Source organism: Dreissena polymorpha, chromosome 5 (assembly GCF_020536995.1).
Source record: "Dreissena polymorpha isolate Duluth1 chromosome 5, UMN_Dpol_1.0, whole genome shotgun sequence".
Classification (NCBI taxonomy): Eukaryota; Metazoa; Mollusca; class Bivalvia; order Myida; family Dreissenidae; genus Dreissena; species Dreissena polymorpha.
The window spans coordinates 18,071,892-18,098,455 of record NC_068359.1 but is presented as its reverse complement, the minus strand read 5'-3'; the positions used below and the strand labels follow the sequence as shown (position 1 = coordinate 18,098,455).

The 26,564-nt window shown below is 36.4% G+C and overlaps 4 protein-coding genes across 9 annotated transcripts in view; all 4 read left to right on the top strand.

Moving 5' to 3' along the window:
- The window catches only part of LOC127831080 (gamma-aminobutyric acid type B receptor subunit 1-like), a 119,764-nt gene extending 119,322 nt beyond the window's left edge, over window positions 1-442 (top strand). Inside the window, exon 12 of the mRNA XM_052356067.1 lies at window positions 301-442. Coding sequence (XP_052212027.1) covers window positions 301-442 — 142 coding nt within the window. The remainder of the gene's footprint in view (window positions 1-300) is intronic.
- Window positions 443-882: 440 nt separating this feature from the next.
- LOC127831079 (myogenesis-regulating glycosidase-like) lies at window positions 883-2,616 on the top strand. Its single transcript, XM_052356065.1, has 3 exons — window positions 883-1,388; window positions 1,488-1,959; window positions 2,004-2,616. The coding sequence occupies exons 1-3, from the start codon at window positions 959-961 to the stop codon at window positions 2,614-2,616; spliced, it is 1,515 nt and encodes a 504-aa protein (XP_052212025.1). The 5' UTR covers window positions 883-958.
- A 2,079-nt stretch (window positions 2,617-4,695) lies between these two features.
- On the top strand, window positions 4,696-9,038 carry LOC127882253 (myogenesis-regulating glycosidase-like). The gene is made up of 2 exons (XM_052430795.1): window positions 4,696-5,035; window positions 6,761-9,038. Exon 2 carries the CDS (start codon window positions 6,781-6,783, stop codon window positions 8,884-8,886), a length of 2,106 nt encoding a protein of 701 aa, XP_052286755.1. The 5' UTR covers window positions 4,696-5,035; window positions 6,761-6,780; the 3' UTR covers window positions 8,887-9,038.
- A 9,195-nt stretch (window positions 9,039-18,233) lies between these two features.
- The window catches only part of LOC127882256 (solute carrier family 2, facilitated glucose transporter member 1-like), a 21,336-nt gene continuing 13,005 nt past the window's right edge, over window positions 18,234-26,564 (top strand). Inside the window, exon 1 of one of the 6 annotated variants that reach the window (XM_052430813.1) lies at window positions 18,234-18,336. The gene's annotated coding sequence lies outside the window, so the exon portion shown is untranslated. Of the gene's footprint in view, window positions 18,435-18,833; window positions 18,983-25,645; window positions 25,847-26,244; window positions 26,395-26,564 lie in introns of those variants that run through there. The other 5 variants (XM_052430812.1, XM_052430815.1, XM_052430809.1 and 2 more) reach the window with 5 other exon arrangements.

The window sequence follows — 26,564 nt, the reverse complement described above, 5'->3', positions numbered from 1 at the left end:
TTTCACTCGTGATATTAGAAAAATAATATTTTCTATGATCACTCGTGAAACAACAAACGATCTTGCACTGACATAAACACATATCCTCAATGTATTGAACATTAGTAATTTTAGATTTTAACTGCATTATAATTAGATTGTATTCTTCTTCTAGGTTACGTATTATAAAGTAGAGCCAACTAGATTACAAATTAATGATTATTAATTTATAACACATACAAGCATTTGGTTTAAATGTATGATCGGAATAAGGAATATTTAAAATTACTACAAGCTTTTAAACAAATTGCTTTCTTACAGACTCTATCGTTTTGAAGCAAAGTCGGTTGTCATGACGGCAAGGCATTCAGGGAGTTCCTACGACCTCGGGCCTACATCTGAAATATCTCTGGATGATGATTCAAAAATCGAGAACGATATCATCGACAAGGAGAAGCGATGATTGCACATCCCGTGGGAAGCCGCTTTCAGCGTTGCCGTTGTAAGTATTTTGGGTTTAATAATCGGAATCGTCGTAAAAGGAAAAGGGAACGATGAGTCCCCGTCTCAGCATAATGGCAACCAATCGACGCCTCTGCCTACGCCTCTGCCGATGTCTCTGCCGACGCCTCTGCCGACGCCTCTTCCGACGCCACTGCCAACACAATTTCCAACAACTTCGATACCGATCCCAAAGGAAGCGATCTTTCCGCAGTCATTTGGCAACCTGTCAATTGGAAACTCGATTTCAATCGGTGATAAGATAAGCTGGATACACGATCACACAACGATGGACGATCCAAATCGCCAGCCCTAAAACTGTTCCGATGGCACATCGGACGATATTTGCATCCTTTGGCCTGGTGATAGGCAATTGAAAGTAATTAATAAAGCGTTTCCGGTTCCTATCTACGCGTCCGGAAACAATAACAACTTAACGATGGAATGCTGAGACGTTCAATGGCAAGCATTGGTTGGCATGCAGCAGGTGTTGACGGATTGTTTCGACGTCTTCACCTCTCATTGGTACGGATGTTATGAGGACCACTACCAGTATTCGCCATTTGAGAGAAATGAAATGAATGTATATGCATACGTAGCAAATGACGCATATAACGGATGTGTGATTGGGAACGTCCTGGAGCGATATTTCGTGTCGTCCAGTGGTATTGGGATTTATGTCGAAAACGATGTGCCGTTGTACTTCAGTTTAAATCCTTCAACGAAGCAGATGTGCTTGTCAGCCAAATACGACAATAAGCCGTATTTGAACATTGAAAACAAGCTACCGTATTTGAAATACACTATTTGTAACGAAAATGACGTCAAGCAAACACACCTGACTATGTCAAGCAAATACATAGATAATCCAAGGGGTATTCCGAATGAAGAATTGTTCCGGAAACCTATTTAGTCAACATGGCCACAGTTCCACAAAGATGTTACCCAGGAGAAGACGCTTAATTACACTGAACAGATTTTTGAACACAACTTTCCCTGTGCTCAAGTCGAAATTGACGACGTCTGGACGCCGCACTATTGCGACTATTCTTTCGATGATTGGAAATTGTCTAACGCTTCCGATATGATTAAACAAATACATGATCTGGGATGTAATTTTACCGTCTGGGTTCATCCGTTTTTCGAATCAGATAGCCAAAGCGTTCAAGACGCTTCTAATAACGGATACTTTTTACGCGAGTCTGATAGTTATGGTCCAGCACTTACGTCATGGTGGAATGGCAACACATCTGGCATACTTGACGTCGCAGACTCCGGAGCAGTAACTTGGTTTATAGAGAAAATGAACAGCATTCGGAATAAGTATGGTGTGGATTCCTTTAAATTTGACGCCGGTGAGATGACGTACATACCAAATATTTACACGTCATATAACACAGCGCCAAACCCATGCAACATATATCCGGGACAGTATGTCTCAAGATGGCGACAGAGGCAGATTCGAATAATCGCCAAGAGGTCAGAAGCGCATACAGGACTCAGAAATGCTCATAAGTCGTAAGGCAAATCGACAAGGACTCGGACTGGGGACACGAAAACGCGTGTCAGACAATTATTCCAACTGGGCTTACAATGGGCCTGATAGGTTATCCATTTGTTATGACAGACATGGTCGGCTGGAATGCGTACCACAACACATTTCATGACGCCGAATTGTTCATTCGGTGGACGCAACTTAGTGCATTTTTCCCGCTTATACAATTGTCAATCGCACCCTGGAACTTCAATGATACCATCGAAGGAAACAATGTCATTGACGTCGTCAAACACTTTGTTGACTTGCACACAAACCTTTCAGAGACATTCATTGCATTTGCAAACATTTCGACGCAGACTGGAGAGCCTATTATTCGGCCCCTGTGGTGGATTGACCCACTAAACAAAACTTCCATAACGTGTGAAGACGAGTTCCTGATTGGCGATAAGTATCTCGTGGCCCCTGTTTTGAACAAGGGTGCCTGTGTCCGTAATATCTACTTTCCGACCGGAACCTTGCAGGCACTGTCTACGGCTGAGAAAGGAAACACGTTTACTGGACCAATGATGACGAATAACTACTCTGTACCGTTAAATGAGACGGCGTACTTTGTAAACGTAATATATCTGAGTGGGTAGTTTAGATAGCAGGCAATGTTTTCATTTATTTATCTAGTTACTCGTAATCATCTAAATGACAGTAAGCTAATGTGGCTTTTTTAAATTGTATGTGTACGATGATAAAGAAACATTATTCAGTTTATATAATACCCAACATATGCCACTGATTCTGACTGTAGGCGGGGCTTAAAAGTCACCGCCGAGTAGCAGAGTATTTACATTGCAATTAGTGTTTTATATACATTATTGTTTGTCTGTTGGCACTTTAAAAGACATCACGGATAGGGGTAGTTTTTTAATCCTGAAGCAAATAATAGAGATTAGATTCACAAAACGAATACAATGTAGTATTGACCGACAAATATATTTGACGAAAGTGAAACGAGTCGATCTGTCAATATGTTAACATGTCACTCTAAAAGGAAAGACTCATTTCTATGACAAAGTGATATTTCCTGTTATCTTTGTACACTTAAACCGTTATTATGTAATTTAAGCAATTTTTATTAATTCCTTTAAGCGGGCCTTTTCACGTTATGGTAAATTGACGAACTTAAATAAATTGTTTCAGAATCGCAAATTTTTAATGTAGTTATGATATTTGTGAGGAAACAGTACTACTGAACTTTTACCATGCTCTTATATATCCATTGTATGCATCTTTTGACGATTTAAAACCATAAAAATTATAAAGCGTTGCAACGCGCAACGATTGAATAATTTGGAAAGTTCTGTTGTTGTCGTTATATTTTGTGATACTACGATGATTGGTTATATTACATAAAAAATACATCACTCATTGTATGAGCACGGATGGCCGAGTGGTCTCAGCGATAATCGAGGACTCCTGGGGTCAGTGGTTCGAGTGCAGTTGAAGGTAACTTATTTTTTCTTTCTTCAATTTTATTCTTGCTTTGTTAGTGGAGCTTTTTAGATCCAATGTTTACTGTTATCAATATAAAGAATTTAATGACAAACTTAAAAACATGCCAAAATCTGTGAAAAGGCCCCTTTAAAATGTAAACATTAAGGATGCACACACACAAATTGAGGACTTTGCATTTTTAACCAGTACAATAACTTAATTCCTGTGATAATATGTATCTTTTGGCACGTGTTTATTTATCGAATAAACGTTTGTTTTGTTTACTTGTCCGAATTTAATTAATCTGTTCAACAGTGGTCTGATTTTATAGCGTGTCTGTATGTAAACACGTTAATATATGATAACGGCATTAGTGTCATTGGTATGAAAGTGATAACATTCTGTGTATGTGACTAAAATTTATAGCATCTGACTGGCAAACTAAACGTATTTGCATGTTGCTTTTACCGTAATTACCCAAGTTTTCGGACACTCAACTTTTTCGGACATCTCCGTTTTAAGCAATAATAATTAGTTTTTCGTGTCTCTAAATGTTCAGATATACGCTTTTATGACTCTATTTTTTGACAGTTTCTTCCACAATGCTTTTTTACCAGAACTCTGCCCTGTTGTGCTTTTCTGGTGACAATTTGACCATGCGTTTTACAACCGGATTAAGGTAAAAAAAATGGCTGACAAATGCACAAATTTGCATTCCTGCATTCCTGGGTTTACCACGTGACGATGATGATCAATCTACTTGTGTTACCTGTAGTTAACTGGTAGTTACCTGGTACCTGTACCCAGTAAAATGTATCACGAACATACTGAAAATATGAAAACTTGAACACCTGTATCTTTGTCTCTCAATTTTCGGACACCTGTATTTTTGGAATAATTTTTGTATCTACATTTTTGGACACGGAAAAACATCATAGGTACTTAAATATGTCTGCTGTCACATATGTTGATGTCTGAATAAATGTCGCTTAAAAGAATATGTATGCTTTAACAGTTACTTCTTCCTAAATAAATGTGGCGCTTGCAAAAATGCGTATGATAGGAAATATCATTTAGTTATACCACCTGACAGTTTTAAATAGCATGCGGTTATCGCTATTATCATTGAAAGGTTGAAAGCAATTGACTATTGGTCGCAAAATTAAATCATTAGTTTGCAAAATAATGAATGCAACTTTTTGTCCGAAGCACCTTTAGTTTTCATGAGCCAAATAGTTGATACTTGTATAATGGTTTCTTTTTTTATAATAATGTTCCATAGGAACAAAAAAGCTGTATGAGAGTGGTTCATACACTATATACTAGAACTCTAGTCTGAAAAAGAATACATTTTCAACCAAAAAGTTGCTGTATGTGTTTGGGTGCTCTTAAAGACTGTTTTATGCGTACATAAGGAGGTTAACTTAACATGGATCGCCGGGCTTCCTATCAGGCTCCTTGATGTAAGTGGGTCACATATCCATATCGCTATATACTGTGCACTTAAAGTAGATAAAGCGGTTATCTGCAACATATGCAAAACGAATTATACGGGTTTAACCACAACATCAAGTGAGTAGGAATATGAGTATTATAACTGTATATTACTTAATTGAGATATGATGTATAATTGTTGAAAACGTTTTTACTTAATATGTAGTACACCATACGCATTCAGTATAATTCGTATTTTACTTTAATAAAATTTAATAAATAATGCTGTTTTGTCTCTATTTTTCATATGATTCATATTACACGATATAGTTCATGCCTACACGATTGAAAACCTCAACGTATTACTTGAATTTATCTTCACTATGATAAATAATTTGCTGACATTGTCATCGGCAATGGAGGAGACTGTCGACCTTGTAAATTAATTGTTTTGTTTTGTTTACTACAAACTGATATAAATTATTTGTAAAGGCATTTAGTCCCGTAATTGGCGTATTTTCTTATAAATGCGCTTAATATTTTGTATCAGCATTTTTAAAATAACAATTGTGTTAGAAGAGAGATTTGAACCTCCCAAAAGGATTTTTTAAACAGATTGGGGATTTGAGAATTGTTCAGCTTTATGTCACAGACTAAACAATAAAAAAGCGGTGTACAAAGTATAGCACAATAAACCACTGACATAGACATATACTAAAATGGAAACATATTAATAAATTAGTTATCATCGTTTCAAATAGCTAACAATAAACAACGTTATGTTTCAATGTTCGATTCGGGATATTAAATAAAAATAAAAATAAAACGAATATGTTAACAAGTCCCTGTATTATTAAGTGGAAATTTGCGGCATTATAAGTAGACTCAAACAAATACTAAAATTTAATTTACAACTTTATCACACACAATTGACAATAAATCCCTTATAATAGATTGTATATATAATCATGACGAATGAGAAATCTGTTGAGAATCAGAAATTTCTCTTTAATTTGTTTACAATAAGTTATAGATATCTAATCAGCTTAACATATTGTGATATTGCGAACAAAATCTCGTTGTAATAGGATCGTTACAAAATGAAATCGATATGAGCTTTAAAATGATTGACAGGAAATTCCTATTCTGCGTTTTCGTTCAAATCTGAGGGTTTTTTTTAATGTACTTTCTATTCAATAGTGAATAAAAGAGGTAAACGTGTTTTGATTTAAATGTGTACGTATTGCAGAATGAACATATTGAAGGCCGAAACTGTAATTCTTATTGCAGAAACGAAAAAACAAACAAACAATAAACATGAGATACAATGAAAATAATATCTACACAAGATTAAATGTAAGTTCATTAACACAAGAGATTAAAACATCAACAGGACAGGAACATATGTAGTAACAAGCAAATTCTTTGAATTGATATACCCCGCAATTATGCATCTGGACACAAAAGTGTTATATTTCACACTCAAAAAAGCATTTTTTCAAGATACAAAGGGTCATTACTCCGTTATTAACAGATGGTGTACAATGCCGTTTGGCGTGCATCATCCTCTTATCAATATATATATACTCATATCAAGTTTCAATGAAATCCGCCGAAGCACTTTAAAGATATGACTCCGGATGGACGGAAAGACGGACGAAAGACAGGCGGACGGACGGACAACGCCAAAACAATATCCCTCCGCCTATGGCGGGGGATAACAACAAAAGTACATGTATGTGTTTTTCTTAATTATATACCAATCCCGATACGAACACAGCATAATTTACTGCACATATGATAGATGAATTATTGGCAAACATGTTTGTGAAGAAAACTATAGTGCCATTTATATCATTTCAGATATTCACCACGCTTAGCCAATGGAGCGAGACAAACCAGCTAAACCAGAACGCGGGGTAAGCAAACGCGTGGAGCAAGTCCTCGTGTTTTGTATGCTGGTGGTGCTAGTAGCAACTATCGGGGTGGTAGTCTGGCAGACCAGCAAACTAAACATCGGCGGGGATAACAATAGCAAACAACCATCGGAAAACAAGATACACTGGCCATTAACGGCTAGGAATCTTGAGATAGATAATGACTATACACTAAGATTACTTAATTCCCAATCCAAAGCTTTAAAACTAACGGCAGCTTTGGCTGATCTGGCAGATTTGAATGTTCCGCCCACGCCTTGCAATGGTTCAGAATGGAAAGACTATAATATATGCGTAGAGTGGAGTGGAAAAGAACGTTTGACGGTGAATACGTCGGTTTACATCGTCCCGAGAGATGGGTCTGCACTAACGTGCTACGAGGTCACCGCTAAGGCTCTGGGATGCAGTAACCAAGTTATTCAACATTGCTTCAACACCTCTATCGCCCACTGGTATGGGGGCTATGCCGACAAGTTTCAATACTGGCCCTTCGAAAATAACACCAGACGCTTGTCGGCATATGTCGTTAATGATTCGTACGTCGGTGAAATAGGCGGTGTCATTGAGCGTTACTTTGTGGCTTCCACTGGTGCCGGGATTCTCTTGGACCACGATGTACCTCTGTACTACAGTCTCAACCATCCTAAACAAGGTCTAATGTGCTTTGTTGCTAAGTACGACAAATATCCATATTTCAATATTGATTCGGAATTACCGGTATTAAAATACAAGATATGCGAAAGTGACAATTTAAAAGACGTGCATATGAAAATGGCCAACGCTTTCATTGACAAACCACAGGGAATACCAGATAAAAGCTTGTTTAAGTATCCGATCTGGTCAACATGGGCGCAATACAAGAAAGACATCAATCAGTCAACTGTAATAGAGTTTGCAAATGCAATTCTTCAACATAACTTCTCTCATGCTCAGATTGAAATAGACGATGACTGGACCCCAAAGTACGGAGATATTGACTTTAATAAAGATAAATTCCCAGACCCATCTACAATGGTGAGAGATTTGCAAGATCTCGGATTTCGGGTAACCGTTTGGGTCCACCCGTTCTTTAACGCAGATGCCAACTCATTTTACGAATCGGCAATAAACTCCATGCTGGTGCGACAGTACGATAGTCCGGCGCCTGCAATTACCCCTTGGTGGGACGGATTAATGGCCGGAATATTGGACGTGTCAAACCAATCAGCCGCCCAGTGGTACCTTGGTAAGCTTCGCAACCTGATGACCAAGTATAACATAAGCTCCTTCAAGTTTGACGCCGGTGAGACCTCGTGGATGCCGCACATTTACAGCATGGCCAACATAACAAAGAACCCTGCAGACGCATACCCTACCAAATGGGTCCAGCTTGCAGCGGAGGCCGACCCGACCTTTCACCAAGAGGTTCGAGTCGGTTACAGAACTCAGCGGTACCCTATCTTCGTTCGACTTATGGACAAAGATTCAAACTGGAGTCACAATAACGCGCTGAAGTCCGTTATACCGTGTGTTCTCACTTACGGGTTGCTGGGATACCCGTTTGTGTTGCCGGACATGATTGGCGGGAACGCTTACAACGACCATCCCGATCCGGAACTATTTGTTCGTTGGACACAACTGAACACATTTTTACCGGGTATGCAATATTCGATAGTCCCTTGGATATACAACGAAACTATCATGGATATTGTTCGTAAATTCACGGAAATGAGAGAGAAAATCAGCCCAACGCTTATCGCAAAGGCTGAAGAAGCAGTCCGTACTGGTGATCCGATTATTTTACCACTTTGGTGGATAGATTCAAGTGACGAATATGCTTTGACAATTGAAGACGAGTTTTTGTTGGGCACAGACTACCTTATAGCGCCAGTAGTAGAACAAGGGGCGAGGTCACGTGATATTTACCTGCCTAAAGGTTCATGGAGAGACAATTTAAATGATACCGGTTCAATCATTGAAGGCCCAAAGTGGTTGCGAAACTACCAGGTTGATATCGACCAACTCGCATATTTTTCGAATGCGCTTGCCAACTTTCCAGATTTCGATGGCTGAACTGTTGTGAACTTCAAAACGTTAATTCTACGTTCAACTGAACAATACGTGTTTGTGAATGCACGAAATATATACGGCGTTGTGTTGATGTACGCAGTTGTGACATATTGTCGTGATTGTATGAATGAAAAATATATGGATGAACATTATAATCAGCGGAGTTGTTTTTTTTAATTTAATGATATGATATTGTATAAATTTATAATTAAAGAATTCATTCACGTTATAATTGTACCATTGGACTTTGTACACACGTATGCATGCAGATGCATTTATAAATGAGCTATGAGTGGTAGCACGAATTTGTATCTATGCATGTATTATACAAAGGTACATACAAAGATTGCACTACTGTCTGCGGTTGAACACAATTAAAGACGCTTCTTTCTTCAATGGTCCTTTTCACGTTTTTGGCAAAACTGACAAAATTAAAAAAAGTTGTTTCAGATTCGCAAATTTTCATTTTAGTCATTATATTTTGAGGCAACAGTAATACTGAACATTTACCATGCTCTAAAATAGCCATAATATGCATCTTTTTACGATTAAAAAACCTGAAAATTATAAAGCGCTGTAACGCGAAACGATTGAATTATTTGGAAAGTTCTGTTATTGTCGTTATATTTTGTAGAACTACGAGGATTGCTTATATAAATTATAACATGACCTACGCTCCAGGAGTGAAATAACTTAATGCTCAATTTTGTTTATTACACGGGTGTTATTACACTAGTTATAAAACTGTGAAAAGACGTCATTTTTTGACGAAATGACGTCATTATTCCAGCGAATTTCTTCAGTTAAACTCTTTTACAATGTGAATAAACGGTGAAAAGAGCATAAAATAAAAAGAAAATATGTTGGTCATGTTATAAATAGAATCTTAGATTCGTGGTCATTTTGTATAGAATTTATTAAACAAGTCATCTTAATAAAGATAAAAACGAGGCTTGCCGAGAAAACGACCACTCATGCAAGATCCTATATGTATAACATACAAGTCTCATTGTGTCAATGTGTGTGTGCACGGATGGCCGACTGGTCTAAATGGGAGACCTTTTACTCCAGGACTCCAGGGTTCAGTGGATCGAGCTCTGTTGAGGGTTACACTTTTTTCTTTAAAAAATAATTCTTGATTTTTTACTGAAGATTTTATGATCGTATGTTTAAATGTATCAATATAAAGCATTTAATTACAAAATTCAATACATGACACATCTGTGAAAGCTTTTAAATTTAAAATGAAAATTACATCCCAAAACTCATAAAAAATATTTTGACCACAAACACTTATTTTCGTTCTTTCAATACTTCATATGGAAAAAACAGAAGTTTCTCCACATAAAATTTAGGGTCCAATCACACAATTTAAGTGGCCGTATGCATCCCTGCATCGCGAAGTCTACAACCTTTTGAAAAGTGGACTTGTTCTTCAATGATCATAATTATGTGATTCCAGCTGGTAGAGCCCTGGGCTACAAATATAAGGATCGCGGCTTTGATACCGGCACGGCCACAGAACTTGCGTGGGTAATGGTAATTAAATCCTTTCTACTGTCTTTATCCCCTATATATCAATTTCAGGCAGTGCAGTTATTAGTTACTGGCAGCCCCGAATTACCAATTAGGCAGAGTAGGGAACTGCCTAGAGTCCCCGAGCATTTTGGGGGCCCCATGAGAGCTCGGCGAAATAGTTTTTTTACTTACTTACTAGCTAAGTCCAATTTAATGTCCTAACTGTGTCAAATATTTTATTTCAATGTTGTGTTCCGCTAAAAGGCTATGAATCGTTTTCGTTTTACAAAGTGAAATCGTTTATTATTAGCAAAACCGTATTGTTTGAGTGGTAGCTCCATTTTCAAGATGTTCATTAGGGGGCTCAGACTGGAGTAAAATGCAAAACGTTGCTAGTTTACTTTGGGTCAATCCTCTTATGAATGCCCCTTCCCCCCCCCCCCTAGGAAAAACAGCTAATATATAATGTGTTGTTTGGTGGTTAAATAAATCAATTGCTGCTTATAAATTTGTAAAGATACACTTTTTCTTAAGAATAGAGGCTGGTAGTCTAATTTTAAAGAGTGAAGTAGACTGGGCGCTGGTGTTCTAGTAGGCACAAGGTCAACTAGGGGCCTAGTTCCTGGGTCCCAAAAGTTTCATGGCCTAGGGGCCTCCAAGGTGCATGGTAACACGGCACTGGTTACTGGAATAAGTGTGTACCCGCTACAGCTAAACCTGCTATTACCAAACTGAGAATTGGTTTAAGTGAACGTCTCAAAATGACGTCTGAAATACTGTTGAAAACAGTAAAAATCAAACTTAAAACAAGCAAATTCGTTGTATTGATATCCCCCGCCAAATGAGTGTTGTTTATGGATAAGTGCAAATTCCTTGATGTACGGTTCAATCATAAAACATTTTTAAGTGTAGGGAAAATAGTTTAATGATTGCAATTCTCCTAATGAATATATATATATATATATATATATATATATATATATATATATATATATATATATATATATATATATATATATATACACCCATGAAGTTTCTTCTAGCCTACATTTTGTTTATCTGAAATATAGCCTTGAAAAGTTGCATCATAAACAGTTTTATAACAGACATTCAGATAGACGTACAGACAGACAGGTGGAAAACACCAATTTTATATCACTCCGCCTTTGGTGGAGGATAACTTACTAATTTCGGTTCAATAAATATTACAAGGGATGTAAATTAACATTTTGCATAATTTATATGGACTTAAATTACAACAGACTATTTACATCCAATTTAACAGTATCACGAGGTGAATCTTGCATATATCAAGACACTAAATTGAGACAGTCATTAAGTTTGGTAAGCCATCGTGTTAAACAAAACTCCTCACACTAATCACCTCCCCTATCATGTAACTGTAGCAAGGGCTGCAACCGGTATAATCCTTCCGGACAGAACATAACAGCGAACGAGCGAATTGTTAAATACATATTTAATTAAATAAAAATGCAATATAATACTTTTCAATAATTAAATTGTTATAAATAATTTCTTGAATCAATACTATTTTTAGTTTTTAAATGAATTCCAGTGCAATTAAATTTTCTGTATCATGTACAAGATTCTAATATTTATATATCACTACAAGCATTCAATAGTAAATAAGCAATCCAAAGAAATATATTATAGAAAGAACACCTTCATCGATCTTCACCGCACCAGCTTTGTAATGAGAAAAAAATATGTGATCAATTTCTGTGTGATTAATGCTTTAGAAAAAGTTAATTGTTTCCTTTGATTGAAATGACAACGTAATGTAAGAAAACACGTGCAATCAATTTCTTTTTGAAATCCTTAGTGTACACACATTCCAACTAAAACTAAAGTGATGGCAATTAGGGAAGTAACCATATTGAACGCTATAATACATCGTGCGTCGTAGTCACTGTCAGAACAGCATGTACAAGTATGGAGATTGCATAAGTGTACTATAGAAACGTGGAAATTTAAAGCCACATGTATCTATAGTATGTTGGTTGATTAGTGTTAGTATGTTTTTCATAATGCATTCATATAGCACATTATTGAATGTTCATAATTTTGTCTTGCACACTTGAGCATTGTACAAATGTTTTTATGGTTAAAATCAGGAAATAAAATAAATCGGATTGCGTGATGCCCAAAAAGATGTGTGAAGGCTTTATCATGGCTAATAATAATATGAGGTAATAAACACTGAAGAAAACCTTAGTTGATAATAAATTATTCTATGGAGCCCAATCTTACATTGGGCAACTCCATTAATGACCATTTGAGATTCACTTCAGATTCATAACAATAGAAAAACCAACAGTACATCTTGGATGCTATGAAACAGATCTGCTGGTATAAGCCCATACCAACATAACACACTTCTAAGTGCAAGATGTTTTTTCATAATCCCCACGCTTTTTGTGGTTAGTTCGCCGTCCGTCTGTCCGTCCGTCCTGGCGACAATCTCCTCCTACACTATAAGCAATATACCCTTGAAACTTACACACATGGTAGCTATGAGCATATGTGCGACCCTGCACTATTTGGAATTTTGATCTGACCCTTGGGTCAAAAGTTATGGGGGTTGGGGTGGGGCCGGGTCTGAGATTTTCACTCATTTTTTTTTATTTTATGTACTTTTAACATTGGCCATAACTTTTGCAATATTGAAGATAGCAACTTGATATTTGACAAGCATGTGTATCTCATGGAGCTGCACATTTTGAGTGGTAAAGGTCAAGGTCATCCTTTAAGGTCAAAGGTAACAAAACACAAATCCAAGGGAAGTAATAAGCTTTAAAGGGTGGTAATTAATAAACCTGCCAAATTTTTTTTTTAATAAATCAAAGCGAAGCAGTAGGGGGCATTGTGTTTCTGACAAACACATCTCTTGTTTTATGTTATTTTACATTAACTGCTTCATTTCTACACCGATTTACTTCCAATTGATACTGAACATCTCTTATGACAATGCAGTCAATCTCATCTATGCATGGCCCCATTACTAACCCTGAGGCGCCCCTGGGTTAAACATGCGACGTGGGGATACGCGTCGGGCTGCAGCGCCATTTCTAGTTTATGGAAAACAATTATTTATATTTGAATAATTTTGCCAAAATAGCACACTTTCCAGGAATTTAATTTTTTGATAGATACATGAATCATTAATGGTCATTTATATCCCCACATACAGTTTCAATACAGACATGGAGCATAGACAAATAGCAAACATCATGCTTATTCCATTAGTCCGTCTTTGGGAAAACAGGGTTTATCAAGGTGCGTAAATAATCATTCCATATTAGCCATTTTATTTAATTAAATAAATATTTATACACTATAACACTATAATCATATTTTATGACCAGACCCATCAAAACCTTTTATGAAAGGTATCCCAGTTCCAACTCGTCGTTGATAGTCCGAATAGTCCTCCCCAAAGAAATTGAGCAGGGCTATTTCCTCCTCGTACATACTCTCGTTGAAGAACCGCCATGACACTATGGTATAACCAATAAGGCACACTGGGTTACACAGAATAATCTGAAATGTACAAGAAATTCTTATGTAAAACTTGCTGATCAAAGTGTGAAAAATGTAAAAATGCTTATTGAATAAGAAAAACCACAACAGAATCATTAGGACTTGAAATCATATTATAATAAAATTATCCTTTCAAAAGCACACATATTTATCAAATTACTAGTTCATAGGTTAATTACAACATTATTACTATTTATTGGTTCAAAATTACACTTTGTCGTTACAGTGGTGTTTTCAAACATTTAAGGGCAGGGGCCCTTTGGCTTGGGAAAAATTAGTGCGGTTATAACTAAAATTGGTAAACTAATATTCTTTTTTTTTTTGCTTACAAATATGTTAAATTGAGAATAAAGGTGTTTTCAATATTATATTTACTAATGTCAAGTAATAGATCTGGTAGATGAACTAAATGCTGAAATCTATTTAAACGTTTTTTTAAACCTTCTATTGGGAATTTCAACCTTTGTTTATGAAAATATATACTTTTTCAGATAGTGATTTGATTAAAAAACAACACTATGTTCTGATGCATGGATAGTTAAAATTATGCCTTGGAGCTGATAACTCCGTTAATTAATCACAAGATAACTTAGTACAAAAACTATAAAAGCAGGCTGATTTTATGTATGGAAAGTAAGGTTTACATGTTATTAACTGTTTTCTCTGTGCTTGTATAATATTTCTATAAGGCTCTTAGGGGTTTATTCCTTTGCATCACAACTTCCTTATAACTATCAGGGCTATAGCTGAAGATTCGACAAGGGTGGGTGTGTTTTTTTTGTCAAAAGGGATGTTATATACAAATCTTTGATAGCACATGTATTTTATTATCCCCACGCTTTTTGAAAAGCGTGGGGATATTGTGGTTATCTCCGCCGTCTGTTCATCTGTTTGTCCTGGGCACTATCTCCTCCTACTCTATTAGCACAAGAACCTTGAAACTTACACACATGGTAGCTATGAGCATATGTGCGACCCTGCACTATTTGGAATTTTAATCTGACCCCTGGGTCAAAAGTTATGGGGGTTGGGGTAGGGCCGGATCAGAGATTTTCACTCATTTTTTAAGGTTATTTTACATTAACTTCTTCATTTCTACACCGATTTACTTAAAATTGATACTGAACCTCTCTTATGACAATACGGTCAATCTTAACTATGCATGGCCCCATTACCAACCCTGGGGCGCCCCACCCACATAGATCACACCCACCAAAAAATGCCTTTAACTGTTATTTCTTCATTTCTACACTGATTTACTTCTAACTGATACTGAACTTCTCCAATGACAATAGGTCGATCTCAACTATGCATGGCCCAATTACCAACCCTCACTGGGGCGCCCCGCCCACATAGGCCACACCAACCCAAACTTGCCTTTTACTATAACTTCTTCATTTCTACACCGATTCACTTCTAATTGATACTGAACTTCTCTATGACAATACGGTCAATCTCAATTATGCAGGGCCCCATTACCAACCCTAGGGGGGCTCTTGGTCAAGCATACGGTGTGGGGATACGCGTCTGCCTCTGCCGCGCCATTTCTAGTTTAAAACTAGTTTCTGTAATAAACAAGAAACCGTCGGAGACGGGTGATGCTCCCCAAAGTTTTTTTGTCACAATATTGCACTATATATTCAGATAAAAGGAAACGTCTTGAGGGCACAGTAGTTGGGGGATGGGGGCAAGAACTTTTTTATAGAAATTTTCAAAGGTCCATAACTCTGTGAAAAATCATCCGACCAGAACCCGCTGATAATATGCACATCTCCTCTTGGTAGTGAAGCTTCCCAAAAAGCTTCATTGAATTCCGGTCATTAGTTGCTTAGAAATAGCCCGGACAAGAATTGCACTATATGTACAGTTAATAGAAAATTTCAAAGGGCCATTACTCTGTGAAAAATCATCCGACCAGAGCCCGCTGATAATATGCACATCTCCTCTTAGTAGTAAAGCTTTCCATAAAGTTTCATTGAATTCCGGTCATTAGTTGCTGAGAAATAGCCCGGACAAGAATTGCACTGTATGTACAGTTAATGGAAAATTACCAAGGGCCATAACTCTGTGAAAAATCATCCGACCAGAGCCCGCTGATAATATGCTCATCTCCTCTTGGTAGTGAAGCTTCCCATAAAGTTTCATTGAATTCCGGTCACTTGTTGCTGAGAAATAGCCCGGACAAAAATTGTGCACGGATGGACACACGGACGGACACAGGGACGGACAGACGGCGGGGATAACCACAATATTCCAACGCTTTTCAAAAAGCGTGGGGATAATTACACATAATTTTGATTGTTTGGTAAGTCCCTATTTATAGAAGTAATTTCACCATATAAATCATGAAGTTACACATTTATTCCCTTTCTAATAAGCTGATTTCCGATTCGAATATGTTTACGCGTTGGGCAAGTTAACGCTTACGTTTCAAAATGTACGTCTTTCGCACAACGTGCAGCGGCTGACTTTAACTGCCAACGAAGTCACCAGCGAGCTGAACGTCTTTAAAAATTGATATGCTGACACAAATTTTCCACGTAGTTAACGCCTAAAGCAACACCGCCTCTTTGTTTAATTTTTTTTTTCATTTCTGCAATTTTTCTGATTGTCAATGACTGATCGTCTACATAATGAAGACATTTATTTTAAGATATACATCGCCGTGGGATTAATACGTTAGTGATTGTCGAGTCTTCGGAATACTCCTCAGTCGTGAGTTCGATTCCCGCTTGTATTTTTTAATCTCTACAGATTATTTTTAATTGGTATATGTTGTATCGGGTTAACGGATATACTTACAGAAAGTTAATTGCTATCGAAACTATTATTAAAGGTAAATACAAATACAATTATTCGTCGAAAATTCACATAAAGACGAGATATTATGGTAAATATAATTCAACGCCCAATCTATTTAATTGTAATCAAAGTGCAGACGTGATGTGTACAATCCATCAAATTGAAGAAACAAACACGAAAACAATCGATTAAAGCCATTATAACTTAAGAATAGCAAAGATGAATCTGAATATATGTACTCTTGAAGAAGTGGAACACGATAATTCTAGTTAAAAACTGTCTATGTGCGCTCGAAATGATTATAGATAACTGCTCTCAATTCAATAATAATATCGACACAAATGACGATAAATATTGAAATACATATTTGCCTGTACTCAGGAGATCTAAAGTCGCATACTTAATCGTACATTTGATGCACTGACGACTGAAAGTTCACCGTCTCATCGATTCAGATTAACATGTATGGTCCATGGTCCCCTTAACATACGCACGTTTAGAAACACAAGAATGCGAGTAATATTATCTGTAGAAGTGTATAGATAACACTGTGTATGGTGTACACAGGTGGTAACCACGTTTAAACAGGTCTTACCTGTGCACCGTTTTGCCCAATAGGAATTATCGAATTGTACAAAGTTCCGATATAAACATCGTCCACCGGTATAACAGACCCTGTTAGAAGTGCGATCAGTGGCTAATTATGTAAAATATAAATTTGATTAAAGCCTTTCTGCACCGTTTATAATCCAATTCATGCTAAACTCGTGATAGTTCAAATGAAAAAATACGTTCATTTCACTTTAACCTATTTCGTTTGAAAGACATGCATTTCAGTACGTTAATGTTTTAATGGACAAGGGAATATGTACTAAGTTGTACAATACAAACTATCGAAGTTCACTTACTCGATTTCCCTAAGGCATCACACGCTTTCGCATAGATGTTATACGCTTAATATTGAAGAATGGTGAGTACCCTAGGGATCTCAGCTGTTAAGCGACCGCTTCACTTTGTCTACAGCAAAGGGCTACAATTTCCTTGCTTGGGGCGAGTGGGGGGGTTAGGTATATTATTCAATTATATGCAGGGGATGGAGTGCTATTTTATCAGGCCATTACTATTTTTATTGACTACACGATAAAAACAGTTGTCATATTTAGTATGTTTATATAATATTCAATGGCTGATTATGCATACGCGTTAAGCATGTTGTTGTCGTTCGTTTTAACAATTAAAACACATTTTTATTAAGTGTGTAGTTACTTTTGAGATTTTTTTTAATTGTATTTTTGTTAACAAATATTACATAAACTGACAAATTTGTTTTGCTGTTGTTCTTGTCTTTTCGCTATGTTAAAATGTATGTATTTCAGCTATATCACGGTGGTCTGTAAACCTAATAACCTAAGATCAGTTGATTTACCTTAATATACATATGTATTGACAACTGCCCAAATTCAATCAGATGTAGGGGTAAAAGGGGTAAAAGGCCTTGGTTATCTACCATATTTGTATGCAAACACAGTTACACTCACGTATCAGCCAGTCCGTAAGTGCACGCAGATAAAAGTAGGTGACCTTAATTCTAAATATCGCTGAGTAGATTCAATTTTATTGTAAAAATGTGTGTTTGTTAAACGCAACAAGGATTTCTATATATATTGCGTGTAAGTAGCATTAGTTACATTTTGCCGGTGTTTGTTAAGTTCTTCATTTTTTACAAAAAGACTTTAACTTCTCAACGCATGGATACTCAGTCAATGTCCTGTTGTACTATGTCTTTTCTCATCACATGGGAAATTGATCCTTGTGTTGTAGTAGCTGAAGTGGGTACACAGTTCTTCGACAATGTACTCATATAAGAGATATAGACATGTAGCATTATAAGACTGTTAGTTATGATAATTTACAGCACTATTCACATTTCTTCTATTGAAAGAATGGTGAACAGATTACATTCGTATTACCGAGTTAATGAACTATCAATCAAGCACAACAAACAGACACGTCGGAAAAGTGTCTGGTCAATGTTGTCCTTGTTACTTTATATAGTGTGTCGCGAATATTTAATGGACAAAATAGTTATATGTTTTGGAGACCAAACGCAGCAAGTTGAGGTTTAACCATTCATTTTTAATTATATATGTATGCACCACCATAAACCGTGTTTTGAGCTGGAAATGATAAAACATCACCACCATCACGTATGAGCAAGGTACACCAATATATGACTGATCTTTGCAATGTACAGTGCGTTCAAAATACAAGTGTGTACTAATGTCATCTGAATAAGTGTAAATCGTCGGATATTTTGATCTTCATACAATCATCGAAATATTGAAACCATCCAGCTGTCCAAAGTATATACATATAAGTACAATATCCCAAATATAAGTGAATGTTGTTGTTGTTTTTCTTAAAGGGGCCTTTTCACGGTTTGGTAAATTGACAAAAAAAAATAAAATCTGTTTCAGATTCAAAAATTTCGTTGTATTTATGATATTTGTGAGGAAACTTTAATACTGAACATATACCACGCTCTAAAATCTCCATTATATGCATTTTTTGATGATTTAAAAACCTGAAAATTATTAAGCGTTTCAACGCGAAACGATTGAATACTTTGGAGAGTTCTGTTGTTGTCGTTATATTTTGTGATACTATGGGGATTGCTTATATCAAGTATAAAATACATCCCTCATTAAATAAGCACGGATGGCCGAATGGTCTAAGCTATGCACTTTTACTCCAGGGGTCAGTGGTTCGAGCCCAGTTGAGGGTTACTTTTTTTGTCTTTATTTAATTTTATTCTTGGTTTTTACTAGAGCTTGAAATGACAACGTAATGTAAGAAAACACGTGCAATCAATTTCTTTTTGAAATCCTTAGTGTACACACATTCCAACTAAAACTAAAGTGATGGCAATTAGGGAAGTAACCATATTGAACGCTATAATACATCGTGCGTCGTAGTCACTGTCAGAACAGCATGTACAAGTATGGAGATTGCATAAGTGTACTATAGAAACGTGGAAATTTAAAGCCACATGTATCTATAGTATGTTGGTTGATTAGTGTTAGTATGTTTTTCATAATGCATTCATATAGCACATTATTGAATGTTCATAATTTTGTCTTGCACACTTGAGCATTGTACAAATGTTTTTATGGTTAAAATCAGGAAATAAAATAAATCGGATTGCGTGATGCCCAAAAAGATGTGTGAAGGCTTTATCATGGCTAATAATAATATGAGGTAATAAACACTGAAGAAAACCTTAGTTGATAATAAATTATTCTATGGAGCCCAATCTTACATTGGGCAACTCCATTAATGACCATTTGAGATTCACTTCAGATTCATAACAATAGAAAAACCAACAGTACATCTTGGATGCTATGAAACAGATCTGCTGGTATAAGCCCATACCAACATAACACACTTCTAAGTGCAAGATGTTTTTTCATAATCCCCACGCTTTTTGTGGTTAGTTCGCCGTCCGTCTGTCCGTCCGTCCTGGCGACAATCTCCTCCTACACTATAAGCAATATACCCTTGAAACTTACACACATGGTAGCTATGAGCATATGTGCGACCCTGCACTATTTGGAATTTTGATCTGACCCTTGGGTCAAAAGTTATGGGGGTTGGGGTGGGGCCGGGTCTGAGATTTTCACTCATTTTTTTTTATTTTATGTACTTTTAACATTGGCCATAACTTTTGCAATATTGAAGATAGCAACTTGATATTTGACAAGCATGTGTATCTCATGGAGCTGCACATTTTGAGTGGTAAAGGTCAAGGTCATCCTTTAAGGTCAAAGGTAACAAAACACAAATCCAAGGGAAGTAATAAGCTTTAAAGGGTGGTAATTAATAAACCTGCCAAATTTTTTTTTTTAATAAATCAAAGCGAAGCAGTAGGGGGCATTGTGTTTCTGACAAACACATCTCTTGTTTTATGTTATTTTACATTAACTGCTTCATTTCTACACCGATTTACTTCCAATTGATACTGAACATCTCTTATGACAATGCAGTCAATCTCATCTATGCATGGCCCCATTACTAACCCTGAGGCGCCCCTGGGTTAAACATGCGACGTGGGGATACGCGTCGGGCTGCAGCGCCATTTCTAGTTTATGGAAAACAATTATTTATATTTGAATAATTTTGCCAAAATAGCACACTTTCCAGGAATTTAATTTTTTGATAGATACATGAATCATTAATGGTCATTTATATCCCCACATACAGTTTCAATACAGACATGGAGCATAGACAAATAGCAAACATCATGCTTATTCCATTAGTCCGTCTTTGGGAAAACAGGGTTTATCAAGGTGCGTAAATAATCATTCCATATTAGCCATTTTATTTAATTAAATAAATATTTATACACTATAACACTATAATCATATTTTATGACCAGACCCATCAAAACCTTTTATGAAAGGTATCCCAGTTCCAACTCGTCGTTGATAGTCCGAATAGTCCTCCCCAAAGAAATTGAGCAGGGCTATTTCCTCCTCGTACATACTCTCGTTGAAGAACCGCCATGACACTATGGTATAACCAATAAGGCACACTGGGTTACACAGAATAATCTGAAATGTACAAGAAATTCTTATGTAAAACTTGCTGATCAAAGTGTGAAAAATGTAAAAATGCTTATTGAATAAGAAAAACCACAACAGAATCATTAGGACTTGAAATCATATTATAATAAAATTATCCTTTCAAAAGCACACATATTTATCAAATTACTAGTTCATAGGTTAATTACAACATTATTACTATTTATTGGTTCAAAATTACACTTTGTCGTTACAGTGGTGTTTTCAAACATTTAAGGGCAGGGGCCCTTTGGCTTGGGAAAAATTAGTGCGGTTATAACTAAAATTGGTAAACTAATATTCTTTTTTTTTTTGCTTACAAATATGTTAAATTGAGAATAAAGGTGTTTTCAATATTATATTTACTAATGTCAAGTAATAGATCTGGTAGATGAACTAAATGCTGAAATCTATTTAAACGTTTTTTTAAACCTTCTATTGGGAATTTCAACCTTTGTTTATGAAAATATATACTTTTTCAGATAGTGATTTGATTAAAAAACAACACTATTTTCTGATGCATGGATAGTTAAAATTATGCCTTGGAGCTGATAACTCCGTTAATTAATCACAAGATAACTTAGTACAAAAACTATAAAAGCAGGCTGATTTTATGTATGGAAAGTAAGGTTTACATGTTATTAACTGTTTTCTCTGTGCTTGTATAATATTTCTATAAGGCTCTTAGGGGTTTATTCCTTTGCATCACAACTTCCTTATAACTATCAGGGCTATAGCTGAAGATTCGACAAGGGTGTGTGTTTTTTTTTGTCAAAAGGGATGTTATATACAAATCTTTGATAGCACATGTATTTTTATTATCCCCACGCTTTTTGAAAAGCGTGGGGATATTGTGGTTATCTCCGCCGTCTGTTCATCTGTTTGTCCTGGCCACTATCTCCTCCTACTCTATTAGCACAAGAACCTTGAAACTTACACACATGGTAGCTATGAGCATATGTGCGACCCTGCACTATTTGGAATTTTAATCTGACCCCTGGGTCAAAAGTTATGGGGGTTGGGGTAGGGCCGGATCAGAGATTTTCACTCATTTTTTAAGGTTATTTTACATTAACTTCTTCATTTCTACACCGATTTACTTAAAATTGATACTGAACCTCTCTTATGACAATACGGTCAATCTTAACTATGCATGGCCCCATTACCAACCCTGGGGCGCCCCACCCACATAGATCACACCCACCAAAAAATGCCTTTAACTGTTATTTCTTCATTTCTACACTGATTTACTTCTAACTGATACTGAACTTCTCCAATGACAATAGGTCGATCTCAACTATGCATGGCCCAATTACCAACCCTCACTGGGGCGCCCCGCCCACATAGGCCACACCAACCCAAACTTGCCTTTTACTATAACTTCTTCATTTCTACACCGATTCACTTCTAATTGATACTGAACTTCTCTATGACAATACGGTCAATCTCAATTATGCAGGGCCCCATTACCAACCCTAGGGGGGCTCTTGGTCAAGCATACGGTGTGGGGATACGCGTCTGCCTCTGCCGCGCCATTTCTAGTTTAAAACTAGTTTCTGTAATAAACAAGAAACCGTCGGAGACGGGTGATGCTCCCCAAAGTTTTTTTGTCACAATATTGCACTATATATTCAGATAAAAGGAAACGTCTTGAGGGCACAGTAGTTGGGGGATGGGGGCAAGAACTTTTTTATAGAAATTTTCAAAGGTCCATAACTCTGTGAAAAATCATCCGACCAGAACCCGCTGATAATATGCACATCTCCTCTTGGTAGTGAAGCTTCCCAAAAAGCTTCATTGAATTCCGGTCATTAGTTGCTTAGAAATAGCCCGGACAAGAATTGCACTATATGTACAGTTAATAGAAAATTTCAAAGGGCCATTACTCTGTGAAAAATCATCCGACCAGAGCCCGCTGATAATATGCACATCTCCTCTTAGTAGTAAAGCTTTCCATAAAGTTTCATTGAATTCCGGTCATTAGTTGCTGAGAAATAGCCCGGACAAGAATTGCACTGTATGTACAGTTAATGGAAAATTACCAAGGGCCATAACTCTGTGAAAAATCATCCGACCAGAGCCCGCTGATAATATGCTCATCTCCTCTTGGTAGTGAAGCTTCCCATAAAGTTTCATTGAATTCCGGTCACTTGTTGCTGAGAAATAGCCCGGACAAAAATTGTGCACGGATGGACACACGGACGGACACAGGGACGGACAGACGGCGGGGATAACCACAATATTCCAACGCTTTTCAAAAAGCGTGGGGATAATTACACATAATTTTGATTGTTTGGTAAGTCCCTATTTATAGAAGTAATTTCACCATATAAATCATGAAGTTACACATTTATTCCCTTTCTAATAAGCTGATTTCCGATTCGAATATGTTTACGCGTTGGGCAAGTTAACGCTTACGTTTCAAAATGTACGTCTTTCGCACAACGTGCAGCGGCTGACTTTAACTGCCAACGAAGTCACCAGCGAGCTGAACGTCTTTAAAAATTGATATGCTGACACAAATTTTCCACGTAGTTAACGCCTAAAGCAACACCGCCTCTTTGTTTATTTTTTTTTTTCATTTCTGCAATTTTTCTGATTGTCAATGACTGATCGTCTACATAATGAAGACATTTATTTTAAGATATACATCGCCGTGGGATTAATACGTTAGTGATTGTCGAGTCTTCGGAATACTCCTCAGTCGTGAGTTCGATTCCCGCTTGTTTTTTTTAATCTCTACAGATTATTTTTAATTGGTATATGTTGTATCGGGTTAACGGATATACTTACAGAAAGTTAATTGCTATCGAAACTATTATTAAAGGTAAATACAAATACAATTATTCGTCGAAAATTCACATAAAGACGAGATATTATGGTAAATATAATTCAACGCCCAATCTATTTAATTTTAATCAAAGTGCAGACGTGATGTGTACAATCCATCAAATTGAAGAAACAAACACGAAAACAATCGATTAAAGCCATTATAACTTAAGAATAGCAAAGATGAATCTGAATGTATGTACTCTTGAAGAAGTGGAACACGATAATTCTAGTTAAAAACTGTCTATGTGCGCTCGAAATGATTATAGATAACTGCTCTCAATTCAATAATAATATCGACACAAATGACGATAAATATTGAAATACATATTTGCCTGTACTCAGGAGATCTAAAGTCGCATACTTAATCGTACATTTGATGCACTGACGACTGAAAGTTCACCGTCTCATCGATTCAGATTAACATGTATGGTCCGTGGTCCCCTTAACATACGCACGTTTAGAAACACAAGAATGCGAGTAATATTATCTGTAGAAGTGTATAGATAACACTGTGTATGGTGTACACAGGTGGTAACCACGTTTAAACAGGTCTTACCTGTGCACCGTTTTGCCCAATAGGAATTATCGAATTGTACAAAGTTCCGATATAAACATCGTCCACCGGTATAACAGACCCTGTTAGAAGTGCGATCAGTGGCTAATTATGTAAAATATAAATTTGATTAAAGCCTTTCTGCACCGTTTATAATCCAATTCATGCTAAACTCGTGATAGTTCAAATGAAAAAATACGTTCATTTCACTTTAACCTATTTCGTTTGAAAGACATGCATTTCAGTACGTTAATGTTTTAATGGACAAGGGAATATGTACTAAGTTGTACAATACAAACTATCGAAGTTCACTTACTCGATTTCCCTAAGGCATCACACGCTTTCGCATAGATGTTATACGCTTAATATTGAAGAATGGTGAGTACCCTAGGGATCTCAGCTGTTAAGCGACCGCTTCACTTTGTCTACAGCAAAGGGCTACAATTTCCTTGCTTGGGGCGAGTGGGGGGGTTAGGTATATTATTCAATTATATGCAGGGGATGGAGTGCTATTTTATCAGGCCATTACTATTTTTATTGACTACACGATAAAAACAGTTGTCATATTTAGTATGTTTATATAATATTCAATGGCTGATTATGCATACGCGTTAAGCATGTTGTTGTCGTTCGTTTTAACAATTAAAACACATTTTTATTAAGTGTGTAGTTACTTTTGAGATTTTTTTTAATTGTATTTTTGTTAACAAATATTACATAAACTGACAAATTTGTTTTGCTGTTGTTCTTGTCTTTTCGCTATTTTAAAATGTATGTATTTCAGCTATATCACGGTGGTCTGTAAACCTAATAACCTAAGATCAGTTGATTTACCTTAATATACATATGTATTGACAACTGCCCAAATTCAATCAGATGTAGGGGTAAAAGGGGTAAAAGGCCTTGGTTATCTACCATATTTGTATGCAAACACAGTTACACTCACGTATCAGCCAGTCCGTAAGTGCACGCAGATAAAAGTAGGTGACCTTAATTCTAAATATCGCTGAGTAGATTCAATTTTATTGTAAAAATGTGTGTTTGTTAAACGCAACAAGGATTTCTATATATATTGCGTGTAAGTAGCATTAGTTACATTTTGCCGGTGTTTGTTAAGTTCTTCATTTTTTACAAAAAGACTTTAACTTCTCAACGCATGGATACTCAGTCAATGTCCTGTTGTACTATGTCTTTTCTCATCACATGGGAAATTGATCCTTGTGTTGTAGTAGCTGAAGTGGGTACACAGTTCTTCGACAATGTACTCATATAAGAGATATAGACATGTAGCATTATAAGACTGTTAGTTATGATAATTTACAGCACTATTCACATTTCTTCTATTGAAAGAATGGTGAACAGATTACATTCGTATTACCGAGTTAATGAACTATCAATCAAGCACAACAAACAGACACGTCGGAAAAGTGTCTGGTCAATGTTGTCCTTGTTACTTTATATAGTGTGTCGCGAATATTTAATGGACAAAATAGTTATATGTTTTGGAGACCAAACGCAGCAAGTTGAGGTTTAACCATTCATTTTTAATTATATATGTATGCACCACCATAAACCGTGTTTTGAGCTGGAAATGATAAAACATCACCACCATCACGTATGAGCAAGGTACACCAATATATGACTGATCTTTGCAATGTACAGTGCGTTCAAAATACAAGTGTGTACTAATGTCATCTGAATAAGTGTAAATCGTCGGATATTTTGATCTTCATACAATCATCGAAATATTGAAACCATCCAGCTGTCCAAAGTATATACATATAAGTACAATATCC